This window comes from Patiria miniata, unplaced genomic scaffold (assembly GCF_015706575.1).
Source record: "Patiria miniata isolate m_02_andy unplaced genomic scaffold, ASM1570657v1 HiC_scaffold_15, whole genome shotgun sequence".
Taxonomy (NCBI): Eukaryota; Metazoa; Echinodermata; class Asteroidea; order Valvatida; family Asterinidae; genus Patiria; species Patiria miniata.
Window position 1 is genome coordinate 4,968,542 of NW_024037053.1, and position 22,135 is coordinate 4,990,676.

At 39.5% G+C, this 22,135-nt stretch overlaps 2 protein-coding genes across 3 annotated transcripts in view; one reads left to right on the forward strand and one right to left on the reverse strand.

The window, feature by feature from the left end:
• LOC119722540 (protein sidekick-1-like) overlaps positions 1-22,135 on the forward strand; it is a 37,683-nt gene that overhangs the window by 2,703 nt on the left and 12,845 nt on the right. The window lies entirely within an intron of this gene.
• Positions 1,670-22,113, reverse strand: LOC119722541. The gene is made up of 16 exons (XM_038192727.1): positions 21,915-22,113; positions 13,262-13,397; positions 12,536-12,811; positions 12,188-12,302; positions 11,862-12,031; positions 11,287-11,459; positions 10,724-10,883; positions 9,822-9,904; positions 9,514-9,634; positions 8,900-8,998; positions 8,480-8,615; positions 8,169-8,320; positions 6,792-6,971; positions 6,417-6,575; positions 5,984-6,138; positions 1,670-5,704 (listed from the first exon to the last, which is right to left on the reverse strand). The coding sequence occupies exons 2-16, from the start codon at positions 13,353-13,355 to the stop codon at positions 1,934-1,936; spliced, it is 5,844 nt and encodes a 1,947-aa protein (XP_038048655.1). The 5' UTR covers positions 13,356-13,397; positions 21,915-22,113; the 3' UTR covers positions 1,670-1,933.

Below are 22,135 nucleotides of genomic sequence, written 5' to 3' on the forward strand. Positions count from 1 at the left end.
GATACTTTGAACGAGCAACATTTACATATAGGGCCTATCAACTGCCACATTACCATACAACTTCTGATTATATACATATATTTTTCATTTCAAATGTTATCTTATAAAAAAATCTTGTATATATAGAAAATATAAGGAAACCATTAATCAATCTGACATAAAGTTTAATGTTGAGCCTTCCAAAATGTTTTTCAAAACACTAAAGTCCATTCCACATCATAAACTTACACAAAGGCACATCGTTTTGCTAAGAATGAAATCTGCATACTTGTGATTCTGAAGATTTAAACAACTTTTACTTGACGGAGCTTCAATTATCAAATAATGATATGAAATATACCGATACCTCAAAAACACAGAATATCCACGTTAGTCTGAGTATAGTACAAACAATACTTACAAAATAGGCACATGGGAGATATAGTAAATAAACATCTTGCTAAATATACTCTCTAGTCTTGACTCTTCTCTACTTAAACCTAATGATGCTTAAGATATCATCTTAAATTTTACTAAATTTAATAAACCATCTTTTAAAGGTACAGTCCATCATTTGTAATTTATACATTTTGTTCATTTGAAGCAACAAACATGCTTAAAATCTAAAGAAGGGTGCTGAACAAAGAAAAACACGTTCTAGGATCTCGATTTCAAATCAAAAGTTGCCGAATCGTGTTTTGAATTGGGCCTGAATTGAGCGTCCGAGACACGTTCTCACTGAGCTGATTGCAGCTACGCAATGTTGCGCACTGATCCGACACGTGTGTATGTGCACGCTTCGCCGAATAAAAACCTTACTTCTAATGGAAATTTCCAATTTTGCGTCTTTAAACGCACCGTTGGCAAGGCCTTCTTTCGTTGATTTCTTCAAAACGACAGCATGCCAGAGAAAATAATTTCACAGGGAGTTTAGTCCCATTATATGAAGCCCGGGAAGGGACGGTAGAATTGCTAATTCGTTTGCACAAATTACTAATTCGTCGAACAAATTACTAATTCGTTCCCACCAATTACCAACTCTTTCCCACCAATTACTAACGCGTTCCCGGATGCACGAGTTAGCAATTCGTTCCCACGAATTAGGAAATTGTGCGAACGAAATAGCAATTCCTGCGAACGAATTAGGAATTCATGGGAACGAATTAGGAATTCGTGCGAACGAAATAGGAATTCGTGCGAACGAATTAGCAATTCGTGCGAACGAATTAGCAATTTGTGCGATCGAATTAGGAATTCGTGGGAACGAATTAGGAATTCGTGCGAACGAAATAGGAATTCGTGCGAACGAATTAGGAATTCGTGCGAACGAATTAGCTATTCGTGCGAACGAATTAGCAAATCGTGCGAACGAAATAGCAATTCGTGCGAACGAAATAGCAATTCGTGCGAAGGAAATAGCAATTCGTGCGAACGAATTAGCAATTCGTGCGAACGAATTAGCAATTCGTGCGAACGAATTAGCAAATCGTGCGAACGAAATAGCAATTTTGTGCGAACGAAATAGCAATTCGTGCGAAGGAAATAGCAATTCGTGCGAACGAATTAGCAATTCGTGCGAACGAATTAGCAAATCCGATCCCCCCCCAAAATTCCACCCTGTCCCTTCCCGGGCTTCATACCATTATCAACCAAGTATGTTTTTCAACAATAATATCATCAGTTACTTTTTGGATAGCTGCAAATGATGGACTGTAGCTTTAAAAAGTTACATCACCACATCAATGAAACATTCCATCATAATGTCATTTATCATCAAATATATTGAGAAAATGTTGTGATGATTTTTTTTAATTTCTTTTTAAATTAATTGCAATTAAAAGGCATACAAATTTATACAGTGTCTTTATTTCAAAAACAATTCTTTGATTATCTACATTACTTCAGAACTGTAATACATAATCATTTTCTTTGTCAATGTGACATCAGTCTCATATTATGCTTGGCTATCTGTCCTGTGACTAATACTTCCAGTCACTACGTAATCAGCGATAGGCTGTGTATCTGATGCCGCTGTCACCAACTGATTACCAATATCTGAATTGGCTGTTGGTGCTGGATGAAGAGGTGTGTTACCATCTTGGCCATGGGTACCAGCTGCGATTTGGACATAGTCAGACAAGAGGGATTGGGGAGGAGTGTTGTCTGCTTCGTTGTCAAAACCACTATCATCAGAGTGATTGTCTGCAGAAGACACATCTCTAACAGCTGCCTGGTCAATTTGGGATCCCACTGCTGCCACCAAAGTATAATCAGCAACATTGTTATTGACCTCTGATGGATCGTCTTGAGAGTTAAGCCCGGCATCAATGGACTGCACTTCTTGAGAATCATGTGTACCAGCAACATAACCAAACATACTAACAGTGGGGTTGTCAGAAAGTGGAGTGGATGTTACATTAATTTGTGGTGGTGCTGATGATGGTTGGAGCTCTTCGTTTCTGCCAATTTGAGAGTAGGGTGTAACTTCAGGATCTGAAGCTTGATCAGCAGCATTAACTGATTGATCTGACCCAGATCCAAGAACTTTCTTGTTCGGTAACCTTGCTGACATCTTGGAGTAACCATAAGGTTCATCATCAGAATCAGAATCACTTTCAAGACTAGGTTGAGAGATGGAAGGGAAGCCTCGAGATGAAGCTGTCTCTTGCATTCTGCAGTGACCATTGGTAGAACCAGAGGTAAGCAAAAAGCCGGGAGATGTCTCATTTGGATCAACTGCTGAAGTGACATGTTGGTTATCATTAAGAGTACCACTGAGGTCTTGTCTTGGAGGATTCTGGAGGCGGTTCTTGGAGGAACCTGGTTCTGAAGACAGAACATTCTTGGGAACTGAAGCTCCAGTACAGTAGCCTGATGCCTCTATGTCTAGGGCATTTGAAGCCGAAGGCTGCAAAGATTGCTGGACATGTGGTGGGGGAGACTGTAAGGATGCATCTTCATCATTTTGGCTTTGCAACACAGCGTCTATTTCTGACCTCCCATTGTAAGAAGTGAGATTTGAAGGTGGTGCCATTTTTGACATCTTGGTGTAGGGGGAGACAGTTGGTACTGGGAAGTGCTGAGGAGAAAGACTTTGACTCTGATCCCGTCTCGGTTGCAAGGCTTCTATGTCTGACATCTTGGTATAGGGTGACACAACTTGAGGTGGTACAAGTTGGGAAGAAAGACTTGGACTCTGGTCCTGTCTTGGTTGCATGGCTTCCATGTCTGAAAGCTTGGTGTAGGGTGGAACAGCTTGAGCTGAAATGGGTTCAGGAAGACTTTGACTGACAGTGGAAATGACAGAAGGAAGCTGGTGTTGCATGTCTTGTTCGGGTTGTGGGGCTCTGATTTCCAAACTCTGGATGTAGGATGATGCGGCCTGAGGTGAAAACGGTCTTGAAGAAAGACTTGGACTCTCAGAGATCGGATGGGGCTGAGCTGAGGACTCACTTTGCTCTTGTCTAAGATGCAAGGCCTTCATGTCTGACATCTTTGTGTAGGGTGACACAGCGTGAGATGGAACAGATTGGGGAGGAAGACTTGGCCTCCCAGAAATTTGATGAGGCTGACCTGATGAAACAGATTGGTCTTCTCTTGGTTGCATAGATTCCATGTCTGTTGCCTTGGTATATGGTGATATGGCTGAAGGCGGCATGGGTTCATTCTGTATTGGTTTTTCTCCGTTTTCTGACATTTTGATGTAGGAGGATACAGCTTGTTGCGCGGGAGATTTGGAAGGGAGAGTCTGATCATCAGATGGTTGTGGTCTTGGTTGATGGGCATCCTGCTGGCTAGCGTTAGGAGGTTCAATGAGGGAAACCTGTGTGTAAGGTGAGACAGCTGGAGGTGAGTTGGGAGAGCCAGTGGCTGGCTGTGAGCTTAGTTGATCAGCTTCCTGCTGCCTTTGATTAGGAGGTTTCAAGAGTGTAGGTGGTGATGAAGGAGAGCCACTAGCTGGGTTTGGTTTTGGTTGGTGAGCTTCCTGCTGCCTGGGATTGGAAGGTTCCATGATAGAAGCCTTTGTGTATGGTGAGACAGCTGGAGGCGAGTTGGGAGAGGCAGTGGCTGGCTGTGAGCTTAGTTGATCAGCTTCCTGCTGCCTTTGAATAGGAGGTTTCAAGAACATAGGTGGTGGGTTTGGTTTTGGTTGGTGAGCTTCCTGCTCTCTGGGATTGGAAGGTTCCATGATAGAAGCCTTTGTGTATGGTGAGACAGCTGGAGGTGAGTTGGGAGAGCCAGTGGCTGGCTGTGAGCTTAGTTGATCAGCTTCCTGCTGCCTTTGAATAGGAGGTTTCAAGAACATAGATGGTGGGTTTGGTTTTGGTTGGTGAGCTTCCTGCTCTCTGGGATTGGAAGGTTCCATGATAGAAGCCTTTGTGTATGGTGAGACAGCTGGAGGTGAGTTGGGAGAGCCAGTGGCTGGCTGTGAGCTTAGTTGATCAGCTTCCTGCTGCCTTTGAATAGGAGGTTTCAAGAGTGAAACCTGTGTGTAAGGTGAGACAGTAGGTGGTGATGAAGGAGAGCCACTAGCCGGGTTTGGTTTTGGTTGGTGAGCTTCCTGCTGTCTGGGATTGGAAGATTCCATGATAGAAGCCTTTGTGTATGGTGAGACAGCTGGAGGTGAGTTAGGAGAGCCACAAGCTGGCTGTGGTCTTGGTTGATGAGCTTCCTGTTGCCTGGAATTTGGAGGTTGACAAGACTTCAGTGATGCTAAAGCTGACATCTGAGTGTAGGGAGAGCAAAATTTGGTTGAGCTTTTGGGAGTGTGACAGCTTTTGTCAGGACTGTCAGGTTGGAGCTTCTTGACATCTTCTGAGTTTTGCTGTTGATTAGGCTGCAGGGATTCCATAGCTGACATTTGAGTGTAGGGTGCAACAACTGGACGTGAGCTTTGAGGAACTGGAACACCCATAGGAAGCTGAGGTGGAGGCTGTATGGCTGACTGTCGGTTCTGCTGCTGCTGATGTGGAAGAGATGCCAGTGTTGAAATTTGAGTGTAAGGGGAAACAACTGACGGAGAGCTACTGGGAATTTGGACACTTGTTCTAGCTGTACTGTTTGACTGGCTAAGATTTGGCTGGTTGGTCTGCTGTAGTGCGCACTGAAGGGATTCTAAGGCAGACATCTGGGTATATGGTGAAACATCCATTGATGAGCATGATGAACTCCTCATTGATTTGTGAGGTTGATTCTGCTTCCCTTGGGAAGCATTCTGCTGGACACCCGTAAGCTTGTGAGTTGGTGAAGTTAGTGGCAACTTGTCGTTCACAGGTGGAATCTCAAAGGAGACCTTCTTTGGGGATTTCACAGGGCTTGATTGAGAAGTTTTGGGAGTTTGTATTTTAGAGGGTATGAACTGACCTACCCTAGTGTAAGCGCCAACTGGATTTTCTTCCTCCTCTAGGAACACATTGTCATCTCCTTCTTCGCTGCTACTCAGTCTGTCTCTCGTTGTGCTGAAGTCCGGACTCTCGCTTGCTGGAGACGGAGGTACCCCGCTGTCCCTGCTCTCAGAACGCATGAATCTAGCTGTCTGGGTCTTGGGGTCCAAGCTGACTGAATCAAAACTCAGCTGCAGTTTGGGACACATCTGAGAAGCCTCCTTGGCAAGCTCAATCTTGTCATCCATTAAACCGATGATGATGGCATCATTTTGAGATGGTAGGATCTCATCAAAGTGTTCCTCTTCCATGCGGCTGCTACTCCTGGAGAGTCTCTGTGACTGTAAAGTTTAAAATGGTATAAAGAAGGTATTAATAATGACCAATAACTTGAGCTTACCTTTTTATTTTTTATCATCTTTAGTTTTTATCATCAATGCTGATTCGCAGTGATAATTCTTACTGTTGTGTAGCAGTGTCATGACGCTGAGTAACGCTGAAAAGATGACTTTCCATGCGTTTTAAAAGTTTCTTTCTGTTTTTTAAACCCAGCTTTAGAGTGACTCAAAATGTAAAACTCAAAATGTAAAATTTAGCAATTTATTTCTAAGTTTACTCACGTCATTCTTGAAAAGGTCAATCTCTTTAAGGAACTTTGGGTCAGGAACAGGCCGGCAGACATGACGACACCGCTTCCAAATATAAATGGCCAACATCAAGGAGAGTGTTACAATGAGAATAGGAACCACGATGGCCAGTACCAAGATTCCCTTAGCTGAAATATAAAAAAGTGAAGAAAGTATTAAGATTAAAACAATTGTTTCAGAATGAAGAGAGACTTGTGAAAGTCACGCAACATGGATGGAGGAGAATTAGTATAAAGTGCTTTGATACCCAAATAGAAGGAACAATGCCAAGTATGACCAAGGCTGTGTCTGAATTACTTGGCTGCGGCTAGCAGTGACATTATGGGAAGTGGCTGCAGCGGCTTCCATAGGCGCAAGTGTTAGTGTAAGCCATAGCCAAGTCATTTGTACACAGCTGCATACTTACTCTCTTGGGCTGTCTCAGCGTGTACAGACTGCGAGTCTGGTCCCAAGCCTACCGCAGTGTAAGCTGCTATCCAAACAAGGTAAGACGTTGATGGTGCCAGTTTCGTCAAAGTATCGCTCACTGCATCTGGACGACTCACGTTTCGTTTATTCAGATCACCTTAAAAGTAAATAAACGAACATTTTTGTTAAGGATTTTCTTGTGAAAAAATGCACTCCATACTTTGGTGATTGTTCATCATGATTAAAAATATATAAGCTATTCTACATTTAAAGTATGAGAAAGGAACATGTAAAAAAAAACCAATAAAATAAAAATAATAATTAACAAATTTAAGATAAACACAAATACAGACAACAAGTGGAAAATGTGTACCTGCACACTGCCTTCCAGTGTTCTTATCAAAGAAAGGGCTGCTTTCACAAAATGAGATTCTGTAACCTGTCAAGTTGCCGTTGATATTTTCTGCTCGTGGTCGTTGCCACATCAATGTCAGTCTCTCTGGCTGGTTGGTGACCTGCTTTACCTCCACATCGGTAGGTGGGGCATCTGGAACTGTTTCCAAAAACAAGGAAAAATTGAGCTTTTTAATTGCCACATTTAAACTCAAACCAACAAGAAGAGATATTCTCTCTTCAGCACTAGGACAGACTTTTTTTGTGTGGATTTGGTGCATTCTATTAACTGGATCATCCGTTGTTGGTTTGTTAATACAGGATGAGTAAAAAAACACGAAACCCAAATGTCAGGACTATTGTTTTAGTTAAGTTCTGCATGTAGCACTTTCAAAATCTAGGATATAAAAGCAATTCATAAGCTTTCTTTTAGTACAAGAATCATTCAAAACCCTCAAGTACTTTTCAAGTTATGGAACTTTAAACACAACCACCATTTTCAAGTTCTGTCCACGGATCACACAAAAGGTGTGCGTTCATTCAGCAAAACGAAAACAATTCACACACATCCCAGTTTTGTTTTCGTTTTGCTGTAAGAACACTTACCGTTTTGTGATCCGTGGACAGAATTTTTTAAACGATGGTTGTGTTAAAAAGTCCGCAACTTGAAAAGCACATGAGTGATTTGAATGATTCTTGTAATTAAAGAAAGCTTATGAATTGAGCTTTCATATCCTAGATTTTGAAAGTGCTACATGCAAAACTTCACTAAAACAATAGTCCCGACATTTGGGTTTTTGTTTTTACTCACCCTGTAGAGCTAGACTGACTAAAGAGAGTAATATACAAAAAATGTACATTAAGAGAAACTATGAGGCATGTGCTTTAAAGATTTAACCATGTGAAGAGAAGTTTTTTTATGATCACATAGGTGAACCACATATTTTTCAACTGAAAAAGAAACCATTGGACCTTCAATGAATAGTGTATGTCTGCAAATACTGCCAAAGCATACTGATTATCACCTTGTATTTCAACTTCAGCAAACCAAATTAGAACAAAAATGTAACATTCTTCTTCTCATTTTGATAAAAAAAGGTCATGTGACAGCTGTGCTAAATGCTCCCCTCCATCTCTCTGCAAGCCCCACCCATAATTGAGTCTATCTATAGACAGTGGTGTGAGTGACCACTGATAAAAACAGCTGAAAACACCTGAAAAAGGTGTAAAAAAGCTGATCTTTGGAAATCGCCTATACCTTTGCACACAACGAGCGAGGGAAAAAACTGAAATCCAAAAAACAAAAAAAGTTGAAATCAGCTTTAAAGCTGAGATTTCATACCCCTGATAGACTTACCTCCCTCTATTGTCCGTATTCCTCCAGGGACAGACCTGAATCCACTCCACCCTCGTGAGTTCTTGACCTTGACACTGACCTCATACAAAGCAAACGTCTTCAAACCTTCTATGGTGTGGTTCCTTCTCGCATCAGGAGTGCTGTAAGATTGCCTGGAATAAAACAAAGCCGCAAATACCAAAGATGACATTCTCCTTTTGGAAACGTTGGGCTTTTGTTCACTTGCTTTTTCAATTTGGCAACAAATTTGGGCATTTAGTAAATGTGAAACGGCAGCTGGTCATTAGAGATCTAAGACAATTTGTACATACTTTTGTTCGTTAGCTGTCCCCCATTCTATGGTGTAGCGTTCAATGTATCCATTAGGTTGGCTTGGTGCGTCCCACGAAACAAAGATGGAGGTCGTTGTCAAGGCAACAGCTCTGACCTCATCAGGAGCATTTGGTGCTGAAGGACACAATAAGAAATTCAGAGTGAATACACCTGAGATACACGTCACATGTGCCATCTTTTTAAACATCCTGACAAATTTGATATTGCCAAAGTTGCAGGCCTGACAATTAGGTACTCGGCAGAATTTTTCTCAAAGGTAAAGACAAAAGATTTGAACTGTTTCACAGTTTTAGACCTTTCTTATACAATTTGTAAAATGTTCAATCACTCAGCATTTTCAACAGCTAAATTTATTCCATGACGTGTCTCCGACAAGCAATGAACTGCAAAATGCTTACCCTTGGTGAGGTCAGGGATAGATTCCGTTTTCCATGGACCCAAGCCGGCTCCATTCCGGGCAGCAACTTTGACATAGTAGCCCTTGAATTTCTGAAGATCTAGGGAGAAACAAATCTGCCTTTGATTTTTGCTTTATATTCAGAGGCCAAAAGAATGAATTTTGTTCAATGGGATGAAGATTCAGGTTCAGATTCATATTTTTTTTTTAATATATGAGAGTCATCCCGTGAGGTGCCCTACTCAAAGGGAACAATGGTTCCCGACAACGGTCTCTGTAAAATGGTGCCCTCCGAGGAAATCATGAATTATAGAAGAAGAACATAGTGCAAGTACCCCATAAACCTCATCTGTAAGGGTGTGTGTGTGTGTTGGGGGACCTTAAACTTGAAAAGCAAAACAAATTGTTTTGCAAAGTTGTCTTTATTTCAAAAAGTTGGAATCTGTAGAGATGGGCATTGTGAGTCATCACTTCCAACTTAAAGATGCATGCTCAACTTTCCATGTTTGTTAATCATGAAACACAAGGTGTCAAGAGTGCTAGTTTATAATTACAGAGTACGCAAAATAACAAACCTTAATCCCAACTTGAAAGCACTGAACTTCAAGCACTCACCTTCAACTGTTATCCACTCTGAGTTCTGAGAAGTGTTGAGCTGCAAAGTTTGATCCTCATCAGATATGACTCTTACTTCATAAACATGAAGCTTTCCATTGAGTTGTTCTTGTGGAACACCCTGCATGAAATCAAACAATGTATCAGTTGAAAGAATTAAGTCTACCAGAGTGAAGGGGGGGGGGGGGCAACTTTACACTTTTTGGAACACGATCATTTGAAGGGCCAGTATTTTCAACATGCTTGGAAAGTCACAAGAAAGTTTCAGGAAGTTTCACTGACATGTTATGATCTCTATGTTACCTTACCTCCCAGAAAATACGCAACGTTCTGAAGTACAAACTTTCACCATCCGTGTTCACCTGAAGACCTTGAACTGTGGCTGTAGGCACTGTACAGTTTTGAAGGGGAAAACACATCAAATTCAAATTTCCTGCTACTAGTCCAAGTGATTTAATGCATGTTATGTTGTAGTGCTATGGAGAATTTTGGGATTTCAGAATTTCAAAATTCTATTTTCCTCTGACTTAGTCAATAATTGACAGACAGACTGATTGACTGTGAATAATACCTTACGTTGACACTTGCAGGCTCAGCTTCATAGGCAAGTCTTGTATCGTTCCCCAATACCTAAGTTCCCCAAAATTCAAAATGGGTATTGGGGAACATAGGTATTGGGGAACATAGATATATGCAACTGTTTACCCACTCCTATTGGTTGAGAGCCCGTCACTTGAGTGGGTTTAATCGGTTGATAAAACACCGACTGGTTTTAGCCATTTTTTTTCCAGCATCGCTTTGTTTTGCTTCACATAGCGCGGTACGTACCACGCGCGCCAATCTCACTATAAGAAGATTTATAGTACTACTCACATGAGGCACATACCATAGACACAGCTAGAGGGGTGTTCACAACACATGAAGTAGAACAAAATCGTCAGAAATTTATAATTTTTGACTTGTTTTGACTTTCTGATCAAAAGGTATTTAATGAATGGGTTCAATGAGAGCCATTATCGGCAACCAGGCTCCTAGCTGGGTTAACACATACTTATTCAATGCCAGCCAAGCACATATTTATTTATATTAAATTCAGACCTAAATGTATCCAAATAATTCCAACGATGATTGAATAATTCAATAGATGCCACCGTTCCTGCCAGTCACAGCCGAGTCACAGCTCAGTAACTCGGACAAAGCCTATACTCACATATTTCCCTGGTAACTGCAGACACTGTTTCTGTCCATTCACTCCAATTCTTTTCATCCAGTCCATATCTAGCAGCAATCTGGATGTCATAGACAGTATACGGGGCTAGATCTCTCAGGGTGTGGTCAAGCCATTCAGACCTTAATGATCTCAGTGTTGCCTGTAAACAAAATAATTAAATAAATAAACTTGTAAGCAACATATCAATTCTACCTGTTGCCAAAAAATATTCAATTCACAATACATATTCCAGCAGAAAATGAAGCAAACAAGAAAATGAAATGAGAATGAAAGTAATAATTTCGCTGTATTGACATGAACGCTTTTCTAAAGATATTTTTTTAACCAATCATCAAATAACTATCAAAGGAACAAAATATTAAAAATAATGTTCTTATCGGTGACTTCGTCAAAGGAACAAATATGTTAGTGTATGGCGGAAAGTATTTATAAAATGCTTACAAAAACTGTTCAAGAAGTGGAAGAATAATTGTCAATGAATTTGCCAACGTCTTCAAGATTCTTAGGGAAAACAAATTTAGCAAAAAATGAGAATATCTTACTTCAGTCCAACATGTAGCATAGGCCATGCCGCAATTGGATCTCTTGTAGCGAATCTTGTAATCCAATGGTGTATTCATCCTAGGCCACTCATTAGGTACGTGCCACGTCACAGAGAGAGAAGTCTCATCTTCTATCTTGAGAAGGCGCACATCCCGAGGTGGGTTAACAACGACTGGAGATAGTGACGAAAGAAACAAAGGTGGATTTAGACAGACAGAGTTTGTTAGGCCAAAAAACGAATTGTTGTGTTGCCCTCATCTGACTGACCCAACAGTCTGGAAATCACCAATCCTTTTTTCCTTTTTACTTCGATTTTCTTTTTAAAATAAACTTTTACCTTACCATTACTGCTTCTTTGTAATGCCATCATTTTGCATTTTGTTACAAACATACTTTTACTTTTATAATGAGTGCCAAAAATAGCTCTTAAGATATCCGTTCTATTCTCCAATTTCATCCCCCCAATATTTTTTGTTATTGCTTTTATCATAGCAACAGAAAAGTCCTCACTTTTGAATGAGGCCTGCAATATTACTTTACAAATATCAAACTACATGCAGCCCAATGGTTATACCATCAAGGATAGGATTGAAACTCCTCTCCGTGTAGGCAACACCGAGAGCATTCCTTGAAGTGACTCGAACCCTCTGTGTCGTTCCTGTGTTGTATGCAATTGGTATGAAACATGTCTCGTCAACTTTGTCCTCTGTGCTTGGGGGACAGTCAGTCCAGTTACCACCAAACCTGAAACACAAATTGACAAAAAAAAGGCGCTGCCAGATATTTGTTCAATTATTTATCTTTGTACAACTTTAGTAGTTCACATTCATGGTCTTAGAATATTTTCTTGAGAGAGAGAGAGAAATGTTTACATACTGTTTACCAAAAGTCAGAACTTACCAGAAGGCAAATGTAGACATCGTTCGAAGGTTGGTACGGACCACATCTTCCCAACGGCACCGGTATTCATCGGGATTACGAATGAAACATTCTAGTAATGGGGGTTCTGGTTTCACTATATATAATATAAACAAAATTACAAGATTAGTATTTAACTTAAAAAAATTGGGCAAATATATGGTTATGATCGGTTTAAAGTCTCCTAAGTAAGGTTGTCTAAATCTAATGTTTTGCCAGTAAAGGGCTAATGAAATTTTGAAAATTTGCTCACTGAAAGTGTCTCTGAAATGTTTTAAATGGCATCTATCTGAATTTATTTAATTCTATTCTTATGTCTGTGAAACTTACTCCCAACTCTGACCAATAAGCCAAGCCTCTGAAAAAATCCATCTTCTGGAAAGAGACAGTAGTAATTGCCAGAATCATTGAAGGTGACATTTGTCAGTGTCAATTGAGACACTGTGTCACTGAGACTGGCATACATGTCTGGTGACAGCTGGACTGTGTTGTGTTTCCAGATGACATCTTGAGTTGTACGACCGTCATTTGATGAGTTATTGAGCGTACAAGTTAGGACCATGTCTGAACCCACTTCAATGATAGGAATTACTGGTGTCAGTGTTCCTGTTTGGAAGAAAGAAGCCTCACAGTTAATAGACACTGGCAATATCTGTCTCAGAAGTTCTCTACTAAAAATACTAAACATTTGGGAGACGGGGGGGGGGGGGGGGGGGGGGGGGGGGCAGTAAAAGTGACACGGGAGGACCAAAAGTTGGAGGGGCATAGGGGGAAAAAACCTTTACTTTTCAACAATGTTGGCACAATCATTTTTACACATTCTTTCTTTTGCTAATTCCTACCATCTTAAGAATGACTCGTCCTGAGTGCTATAACTCTATACAGTAAGGCTACCATTTTTTATGGCCAGGGAAGAGGGTGTCGAACTGAGGTGACAAGCCACATGAAAAACGTTTGTGAAGGTACTTTCAACTTTTGCCGGGGACCCGAAAATGTTAAAAAAAATTAACAAATTCAGGCTTTCTCAATGTTTGAAAATTCCACGTTAATATTTACCGACAAGGGCTGCTACCGGTCTTGTTGAGGTGACAAGGAGCAGCATAAAAAGCCTGACGCCAGTAATGACAAGCACACAACAAGCTCTTGGCATGATGTCAAACTGGCACATGAGAGGCTCGCTTCAATCAAAGATCTAATGAAACAAAAGGGAGAGTTTTACAGTTAAGTCCATAATGTACGACTGTCGCTTTCAGATAATATGTGAGGCGTTCTGGCAAAATGAGACGGTACTGGGCACAGGCCATAGTGGAGAAAAATGGAAAAAAAAAAAATTGGGGTAATTTTATTTAGATTTTCAAAATTATATCTTTATAATCTTCAATATGTCTACTACACATGTTTTATACAAAAAGTGTAAAAATCGTAGAATAAAAGTGTTTTAAAGGAAGACAATTGGCATCGTTCATTTTCACCTACAAATTTCGAAACTTTCAATGCCTTTTTCTCAGTATTTTTTTTTGTGGACATGTTGGTTAATGCATGATAAATGCACCTTTAAACAGCAATTTAACGGAACAGTAAACAGTGTTGTAATGAGAAGTTGACTCTCTAATACCGGCAAAACCTCATTTGGATCTCTGCCCAGTTCTGCCTCATTTTGCCAGGACCCTCACAAATAATCCACACCAATTGTGAATTTACAACTGGATTTGGGCAAACTGGGCAAAGTCCTGCACAAAGTAATGTACATGTACCGGTATCATGGATAATTTAGCAAGAGAACCGAAACCATACGCAGGCATTGTGAGCATTGGAGGCGGCATTCATGTGTGCGAAAATTGAACAATCTATTTGAATGGGTTGGGCTATTTTGAGCCAAACAAAACCTCCACTCTCAATAGTGTGATTCATAAAAAGGCAGGGCTGAAACCTGGTCTCTGCGTAAACATGTAGAGGTCCTTTTGGGTCTGTAGTTTTTCTTCTCACTCCAGTTCAATTACATATAATTAAACACCCTTTGCATGCAGTTTCTAGCATAATTGTCCATATTTTTTTTTTTTAAATACAGTATCAGTAAAGTCACGGATACATGTCACAAGGACTGTTACAATCCAAATTGGTTCAACATCATAGGTAACAAAAGCAAAAGTGAATTATCTACATACAAGCATTTGCTTATCTCAACATTCTTACCAGACTGCACACAGATCTCAGCTGAAATGAACAGATTTGTTGGGAGCAAAAGATTAAAAGTTTGGCAAACCACAAGGACACAATGCACTCTGAATCTGAGGGTACAATGTACCGTACATGGCCTATAAAACTGTGGGAATTCCCAGCAATTGTACTCCACGACAACTGAATTGTGTACGCTACCGGTATGTGTATTCAAAGACTTTAAAAGTCATGGGAAATCCCAAACAAACACTTGAATTTCAACTCTACCCAGTTGACTGATCATAGTGAAATGAACCCACGTCCTTGAACAAACTGTACAGGTACAACAATTGCTTTTCAATAGTACTGTTAACATTACATGTACATGTTAGTGATGTTGAGTTGCGCTTACACACTGATAACAACCACACAAGGAAGCAATGCTAGGTAATTTCATAAATATTTTAGAATAATAATTTGAATGAAATAATATATCACAGGAGTACTTGTTTCATTTAAAAAGAATTAGGGATTTTAAACCGACCTTTTAAAACTTACAACCTGCGAAATAATACAGAATATTTATAGATGTACGTTATGATCAGAAACGTACACATGGAAACTGTATTATGCTTTCATGACTATGACACCGATAAAAATGTAAAGCACAATTAAAGACAAAATAATAAATATATCAATATCGGAATGCAGAACAAAAATGTAAATTTCAGTACAGCCCTGTATAGGCCTATATACTGAATCGATAAACAGGGATTGGCCCCCCCCCAAAAAAAAATTAACAGTAGATAAGATTATTTATCTACTCACAACAGATCACAAACAGATGTACGTGTAACCAAGGCTAATCGTTAAAAATACGTTTGTCATAAAAAAAAAGGTGCTCCTCTGTCGTGACTGTTCTACTTCTAACATGAAGACTAAATTTAAGGACAAATGTAATTCCATATCAAAGAAAGTGTGTGGTAATGGAAGAGGTCTACTACCTCTATAGGATAAAATTAAAATTGGTGGAATGTCTGCACTAGTTGGGTGAATACCAGAGGTCGGAGTTAGCTTAGGACTTTGAGCGGATTTCAAAATCCTTTTATCAACCCCCCCCCCCCCCCCCCCCCCGTTTTTTTTTACAATTATAATATCAATTACCTGTATGTCCGGCTGTCCCAAACATTCAGACAAAAACCTGTGTATATTTCAGCACTGATTTGCTGATTTAAAATATCTGACGGGCCTGACCCCTCCCCCCTGCAAAAATTCCTGGATCCGCCCCTGTATACTGTGGAGGTATCTAGAACTTCCATACTGTGTCATAAAATGGTGAAAGATACAACTATTCCTACCACTCAGTAATGCACAATGGGTACCATATTTAGAAAAACTGTTGATTCAACTTACCCAAATTTATATTCAGCAAAAAGGTAAAAATGTCTCCAAAATCAGAAGCTTAAAATTCATCATAATTTAATCAGAACTGCCATCATTATGCACTCGGAAGTCAACTCAATTAAGAATATTGTCTGTCTCCCTAAGCTTCCTCCGTTTTTATAGAGACATTAGGATTTTTCCCAGCTAGGCATTGTATTTCCAACTAACCTGGTGAATAATCAGAACAATATCTGTTTCACTCCCTCTAAATTTTCCTTTCACTTTTGCCAGAGCATAATGCAGGAAGTTGTAATGGCCGATAAAAGAGTGCACTTTTTCCACTCAGATGCTGTTCTTTAGAGAAAAATAAAAACTACAAGAATATAAACACCTCAGGAAGTTTCATTTCTTGTTCGATATTGTAACAAACAGTGGCAAAGTAAACAAAGACTAAATTTAACTACTTCGGAAGACTAAGAGGGTACTTCTACCGATAATATTGTTCTTCACTCGTACTTCAATTTATAGGGCACAAGAAACAAAAGGAAAACCTCAATAATCATTGCAACCAGGATACACGTCATTAAAGTTAATGGTTTTCACTTTTACATAAATTATCCAGAACTGAACGGGAAAGACTATTCAATTTTCTTTCTTTGGTTATGAGGGTATACTTTTAATCAGAAATTCTGGCTTCCTGCTGAGAAAAAACACTGAATGTGAGATTTGAATGACATAATTTGCGAAAACAAAAACCAAATAACACAAAATCTTGGAATATATTGGGATATGTGTCAATTAATAATGTCGTTAGAAACAGACTGATTCAAAGAATTAACCATTAGGGCCTATATGAATGCAAGTTTCCTGATTTGCCTCGCGTATTATTTTTCCCATAAGTTTTTTAATATCAATAATTCAATGTTTATTTTTAAAGGTAATGGAACACTGTTTGTATCTTTAGACAAAGGAAATTAGAGACGTGTATGAGTCTGTTTGATAAACTTTTATGATAAAGCACATCATGTTTGAAATAAATCCAAACTTTATTATGAAATACGTTACAATTTTAACACTCTCCCCCCCCCCCCCCACTAAAACCAAAAGAATCAGAGGTTATCAGGAGAAAGTATTTGTTTTTTTATGCAATGTTCAGTTTTGGATGAGCCACATGAATTTTCTTTTTCTGATCTGTTTGTCAAGACCTTAGCTTTTAACAATGAAGGATATCTTTATCGCAATCGGAAATGTACTGTGGAAGTATTTCAAAGCAATCAGATTGTTAACACCTGGACTTGGCATAATGCCAGCAAAATCCAGTCACAAAGTTTCCTGTGTCAGGTCAGATCAGCACGTTCAATAGACTTAAGGGAAGCAAGTTTGAGATCATGTTCCCTGAATCTATTGTATAAACTGTAAACATAGTGACCGTTTTAGCTGATTTTCGGCTAACTTTTTTGTTATAAAACGAGTTTGACAGAAAATTTGACAGATTGGAGTTTTTTGGCAGATTTCCGGCAGAATTCTGCAAAAATGGTTATTTGAAAGAAAATCAGCAAATTTGCAACAAAAAGTAATGTTACATTTGTTCACAAAAGCTTCAATCTTTTCAAGCAAACCCTTGCAAAATAGGACAGGTTGCCTGGTCTAGGGTGCTGACAAGGCAACCTGCAACCAACTCGGTGCAGATTGACAACCTAAAATTCTCAGGAAAGGTGACAAAAAATCATGGAGGGAATTAAAGGATATATTTTGAGGGACATCATCTTGTAGAGCATGGCCATTGGCAGTGTTGAAAATAAATACAAAATTGACGAAGAACTAAAAATACCACAATGTACCTTTTCCTTATTCACACATGACATCGAGCATTGCAATGGCCACACTATGTATTTTTTTTTTTAAACAAAAGGGAGAAGTTTAGGTGCTGGCTCTCTGCCAAGATGAGGACACTTGATGTTCCTTGAAATTTGCAAAAAAAGTACACTAACTGACAAGTTCATGTAGAAAAGCATACACGCGGTCAAATCACTTCACACTTTGTGAAAGACTTAAGTGACCTTGTCAGAAGTTCCGGTAGACGATTTTGCGAAAATGGTTTCCTTGGAAAAAAATGGCGGCACAACAACTAGCGGAAGTTTCTTTATGATCTTAGGATAAGGACTGATTACTTTGCTGAAGCTTGTCTTCCTAGTCCTACTTAATAATAATATACCAATACAATTTTATAAAAACACCCTTGCTGAACAAAGCATTGCAAGGCTTAGTTTTTATGTGGAAGAGAGAAACCAACAAAATCTTATCCCATCTGAAATTCAAGTACTCTTCTACCAGTTTCATTGGCCATTTTGATGCATAACTACGCTCATTTTAATTACATTTTCAAGTAGTCAATCTAGCAGGTTAAAATTTCACAAAGTAAAACAGTGAACCGAAAAGTTGGACTAACTACTGCTGACAAATAACTGTTACCACAAATGTAACCACTTCACACAAATAATTACTAATATTGACATCTGTGTTAAACACTCCTCTCTCATTTTCATTACAAAAATATACAATTAGTTTAATTTGAAGTATGCAGGGGAAATGCGAAAGTGACGCATTAGTTACTGTGCATTCAAATTCGACAAAGGGTTCAGGAAACATGTAAACTATTTTTCACTTTTGGTTTCACTTGGTGTGTATTTACTCTGTAAGGGTGGTTGCTACCGTATATGGACAAGGCCAAACTGTTCTTTGTTAGGAGTATTTCCACTTAATGGGACTAAGTGTTACCATGGTAACAGTAGTCCAGCTGGCCCTCTTGTGATTGATTTCACTGGAGAAATTGGGGCTTAACTTTCTTGTACAATGTATCCAGTCAATGGCTGTGTGACAGAGAAAAACAAGCTAAAACTTTGATTCACCTGGAAAAAATCAAAGGAGGTTCCCTATTGGTTGAAAGTGTCCGTCATTTGCATACTCCTATTTGCATACTCTGGCACACTTTTACCTAATTTGGAGAAGAATTGTTAGAGTGTTATCTTGCACAGGTCTACATTTGTTTTTGGTTCCTTTTTAGTACATTAAATCTTTCATGAATTAAATGATTTTAAGTTTGACACAGAGCGACCAATGGATCTGAGATCTTGCTGTGATTTCATAAGCCATGAATGTTCAAGTCATGAGATTGTAACATCCATGCAATCTGAGGTTCTTATCTCCTCCAACCAGGAAACTCTCTGCCCTTAGGCCTGGCCCTCCTACTAAGTTCCTAAGGTTTCCAGTTGTGTTTACACACATTGCTAAAACCTTCAAAGTTCAAGTTGCTGCAAGGCATTTACGAGCAGTTAATCATATACCATTTACGTGGGGCTGTGTGGTGTGACTAGTCCTGGTCCAAGTCTGGGTTTTTATCACCCTACCCGGTATTTCGCAGCCAGTCCCGTGACAAATGCAGTTAAGTTGTCAGCGGTGGAGGTCTCTATCAACATGATGAATCAAATCCAGTCTTAGCAATATTGGCAGCGCTACCTGGGAAATTCCAAGTAGTGCACTACCTTGAATACAGCGCTCTTGAGGAATGCTGGTAATTTCCTGGGTAGCTCTGCCAATATTGCCAATACTGGATTTCATTCCACTTTTATCTAATTATTGCTGAACATGAGAAAAAGATATTAAAAAACACAAGTGTGCTCCCTCAGATGGCAATGAGTTTGTGGTACCTCTACACAATTAAAAAAGGCTGTTGATTTCTTTGCCATACAAACTTTAATAGTTCACAGTTCACCTGAGTGTGTAAAGGGCGAGTAAGCAATAAATACAACAGTTTGCCTACAACAAACTTGATTTTGCTTTTTAAAAAAATCAGCTTAACAAACACTTGTACTTACCGTAAAGCTACAAGCATTCAGCTTAATTTCATCAGATGATAAACAGCCTCTACAGCTTATAAACTGTGGAGACTTTAATAACTAAGATTAATTGATTGAAAAACACTGATTTAATTTCAGGTGCAACATTGTGTTCCTGCACTCAGGCTCACTATAGAGGGTGTGCCAGCACCCTGTTTACGACTTCACTTGACAGCGTAAAATGTTTTGTATTTGTGCTCACAGCGTGGATGTTTTTGGCCACTGAACTCCATGATTTTGCGCTTTGCTGTTGGAGTGTACAGAACTACAGATCAATGTGCATGAACATGAATGCAGAATTTACACTTTGCCCTTGAGGCTGAATAGACGTTATTGATCTTATCGAGTCTCATTGTTGACAGATGCAACGGGCCGGGCACAAATAAGTTGAACCACTGGTTGTCTGTGTTGTACCATTTATAGACCTGCCTACATGAACGTGCAGTCTATAACAAGTTCTGAACAAAATTAAAACTTACAAACTCAAGCACACTATCAGAGTTTGACCAAATTGAAGGAGTCAATAAAAGTTAGGCAGTGGATATTATGCAAATATTGAGTGGCTCAGAGTGAAATGGGAGGAATATTATCGCAAGGTTTATATAACTGACATAGATCCTTGTCATTTGATATATTTGAACTTTTATTTCACTACAAAATTGATGGGAAATGTATTTCTCTCTTCCAAACCACCCCTTCACAAAAATGTTTTAACCCCACTCTGTAGCGCTGGCTCTTTGTAACGCTAAAGGCACACCAGCATGCCTTTGCACACAAATACCGTGTCTTGGAACAAGACTGATCCTAACTGTTCAATAGTATTTCCCATTCCCCATGGGCAGATAGTACTTTTTGAGACCCGGCATGAATGGGAGTAATAACGAATGTCATGTAATGTGAGTTCCACCAATCAAATGACAAGGATATATGTCGGTTATACATGTATAATGTCTTTCACTGGTTTTCTTTTAGTAAACATTAGTTTGCTAGCATCTTTGATTCCCTGGCAATTAAACTATCATTTATTATGCCGAGTTGATGAAGAAAAAAAAAAATTTCATCTCATCCAGCCTTTTAAAAAAATGGAAGTGTTTTTTTTCTTTTTTTTTCAACTTTCTCAAGATGGCAGATGGATTTTTCCATTTTCTCGACCTGTTGCTGATACAAAATTGTGTCCAAAGGTGCTGTAACCCTTTCCACATAGCACACATTTGTTGGAAACAAATACAATAGATGTATGTGCAAAATATATCGCAAATGTATCATGAATAAAAAACAAGAGAAAAGGAAACAGCCGGAAAATAGAAAGCAGGTGGGGACAAGAAGCTGTTCAGGCTAGTCAGGTGCGGATACAGGTGTGGATACAGGGCTGTAATAAAGTGTAATCGTCGAATTTGAACAGCCCCCCCCCACCTATTGATTTTACGGAGCCAAGTGTCCGGACAAAAAAAACTGACCACATTTTTAGCATTGATTTGCTGATGAAAAACCTCTACTGCAAAAATTCCTGGAAAGCCCCTGCTTGTTCATGAAATTTTCATCAGCGTGGACTAGGCGCGTGTAAAGACATTTTGTGCGTTTTATTTCTTGAGTATAGTGCCTGATCAGGCATTATACTCAAGACGTTTGGACTGGATACAGCACCCTCTCAAAGACTCACAGTCGAACTCAAAATCTGAATCAAGGGCAACTAAAAGCGTTACTTTAATTGTTTAATTGCATACTTAATGGTTGAATTGCTTATGAGTTAATTGTTAATTCAAAACCCAGAAAAGTGCAAAGTTTCTTGTCTTATTTTATATTTCGGACAAAAGTGTTATAAAACACATATATGGACTGGCAAAGTCTGCCATATATTAGTATTATCTGTCTTTAGCATGTTTTGTGCACCTCTAGGCACCCGAGCCAGTACGGGTCCTATTTCCTTGGGCCTTCAGCCGGCCTCGGAAAATAGGACCCTCTTCTGGTCACCTCTGGCGCATAGATATGTGCACTAGTGACCTCATTGCCAGTATATTTGTCTGGGTACGGGTACGGGTCTTCCCTAGCCTTGCCCACGACTCGTGTGGCGAAGGTATGGTCAGTACGGCGCAGAAACACCGTCGCCATTATGTGGAGCCATGGAGGAATATTCCTCCATGGTGGAGCTAAACTAAACTTCACTCACCGAACATCGTAGAAGAGCTACATTCTTCAAGCAACAAGTAAATCAAATCAAAAAGACGTACACTCACTAGTTGCTTTGGAAATGACCACTATGAGTATGAACATACCTGGTTTTAGGAGGTGCAAGTGACAAACAACTGGAAAACATAACCACGAAGTTTTACCAACATCTTTCTGCAACAATCTGCATTGCCAATGCACGCCGCGTGCTGACAAAACTTGAAAGGGGTTTTCCGGCGCGCTATTTTTAGACACGTCAAAACTTGGCACGTGTTTGTTTTATCTTGATTGATGGTGCGCGCGGGCCACGCGCAGCGCCGCTGTTTCC

Excerpts from the sequence above, each read along its gene's own strand:
- LOC119722541 (XM_038192727.1), bottom strand. The coding sequence starts at position 13,355 with ATGCCAAGAGCTTGTTGTGTGCTTGTCATTACTGGCGTCAGGCTTTTT. Across the intron at positions 12,032-12,187 it reads ATGTCTACATTTGCCTTCTG|GTTTGGTGGTAACTGGACTG; the intron begins GTAAGTTCTGAC and ends TTTGTGTTTCAG. Across the intron at positions 11,460-11,861 it reads TTTCAATCCTATCCTTGATG|TCGTTGTTAACCCACCTCGG; the intron begins GTATAACCATTG and ends CACTATCTCCAG.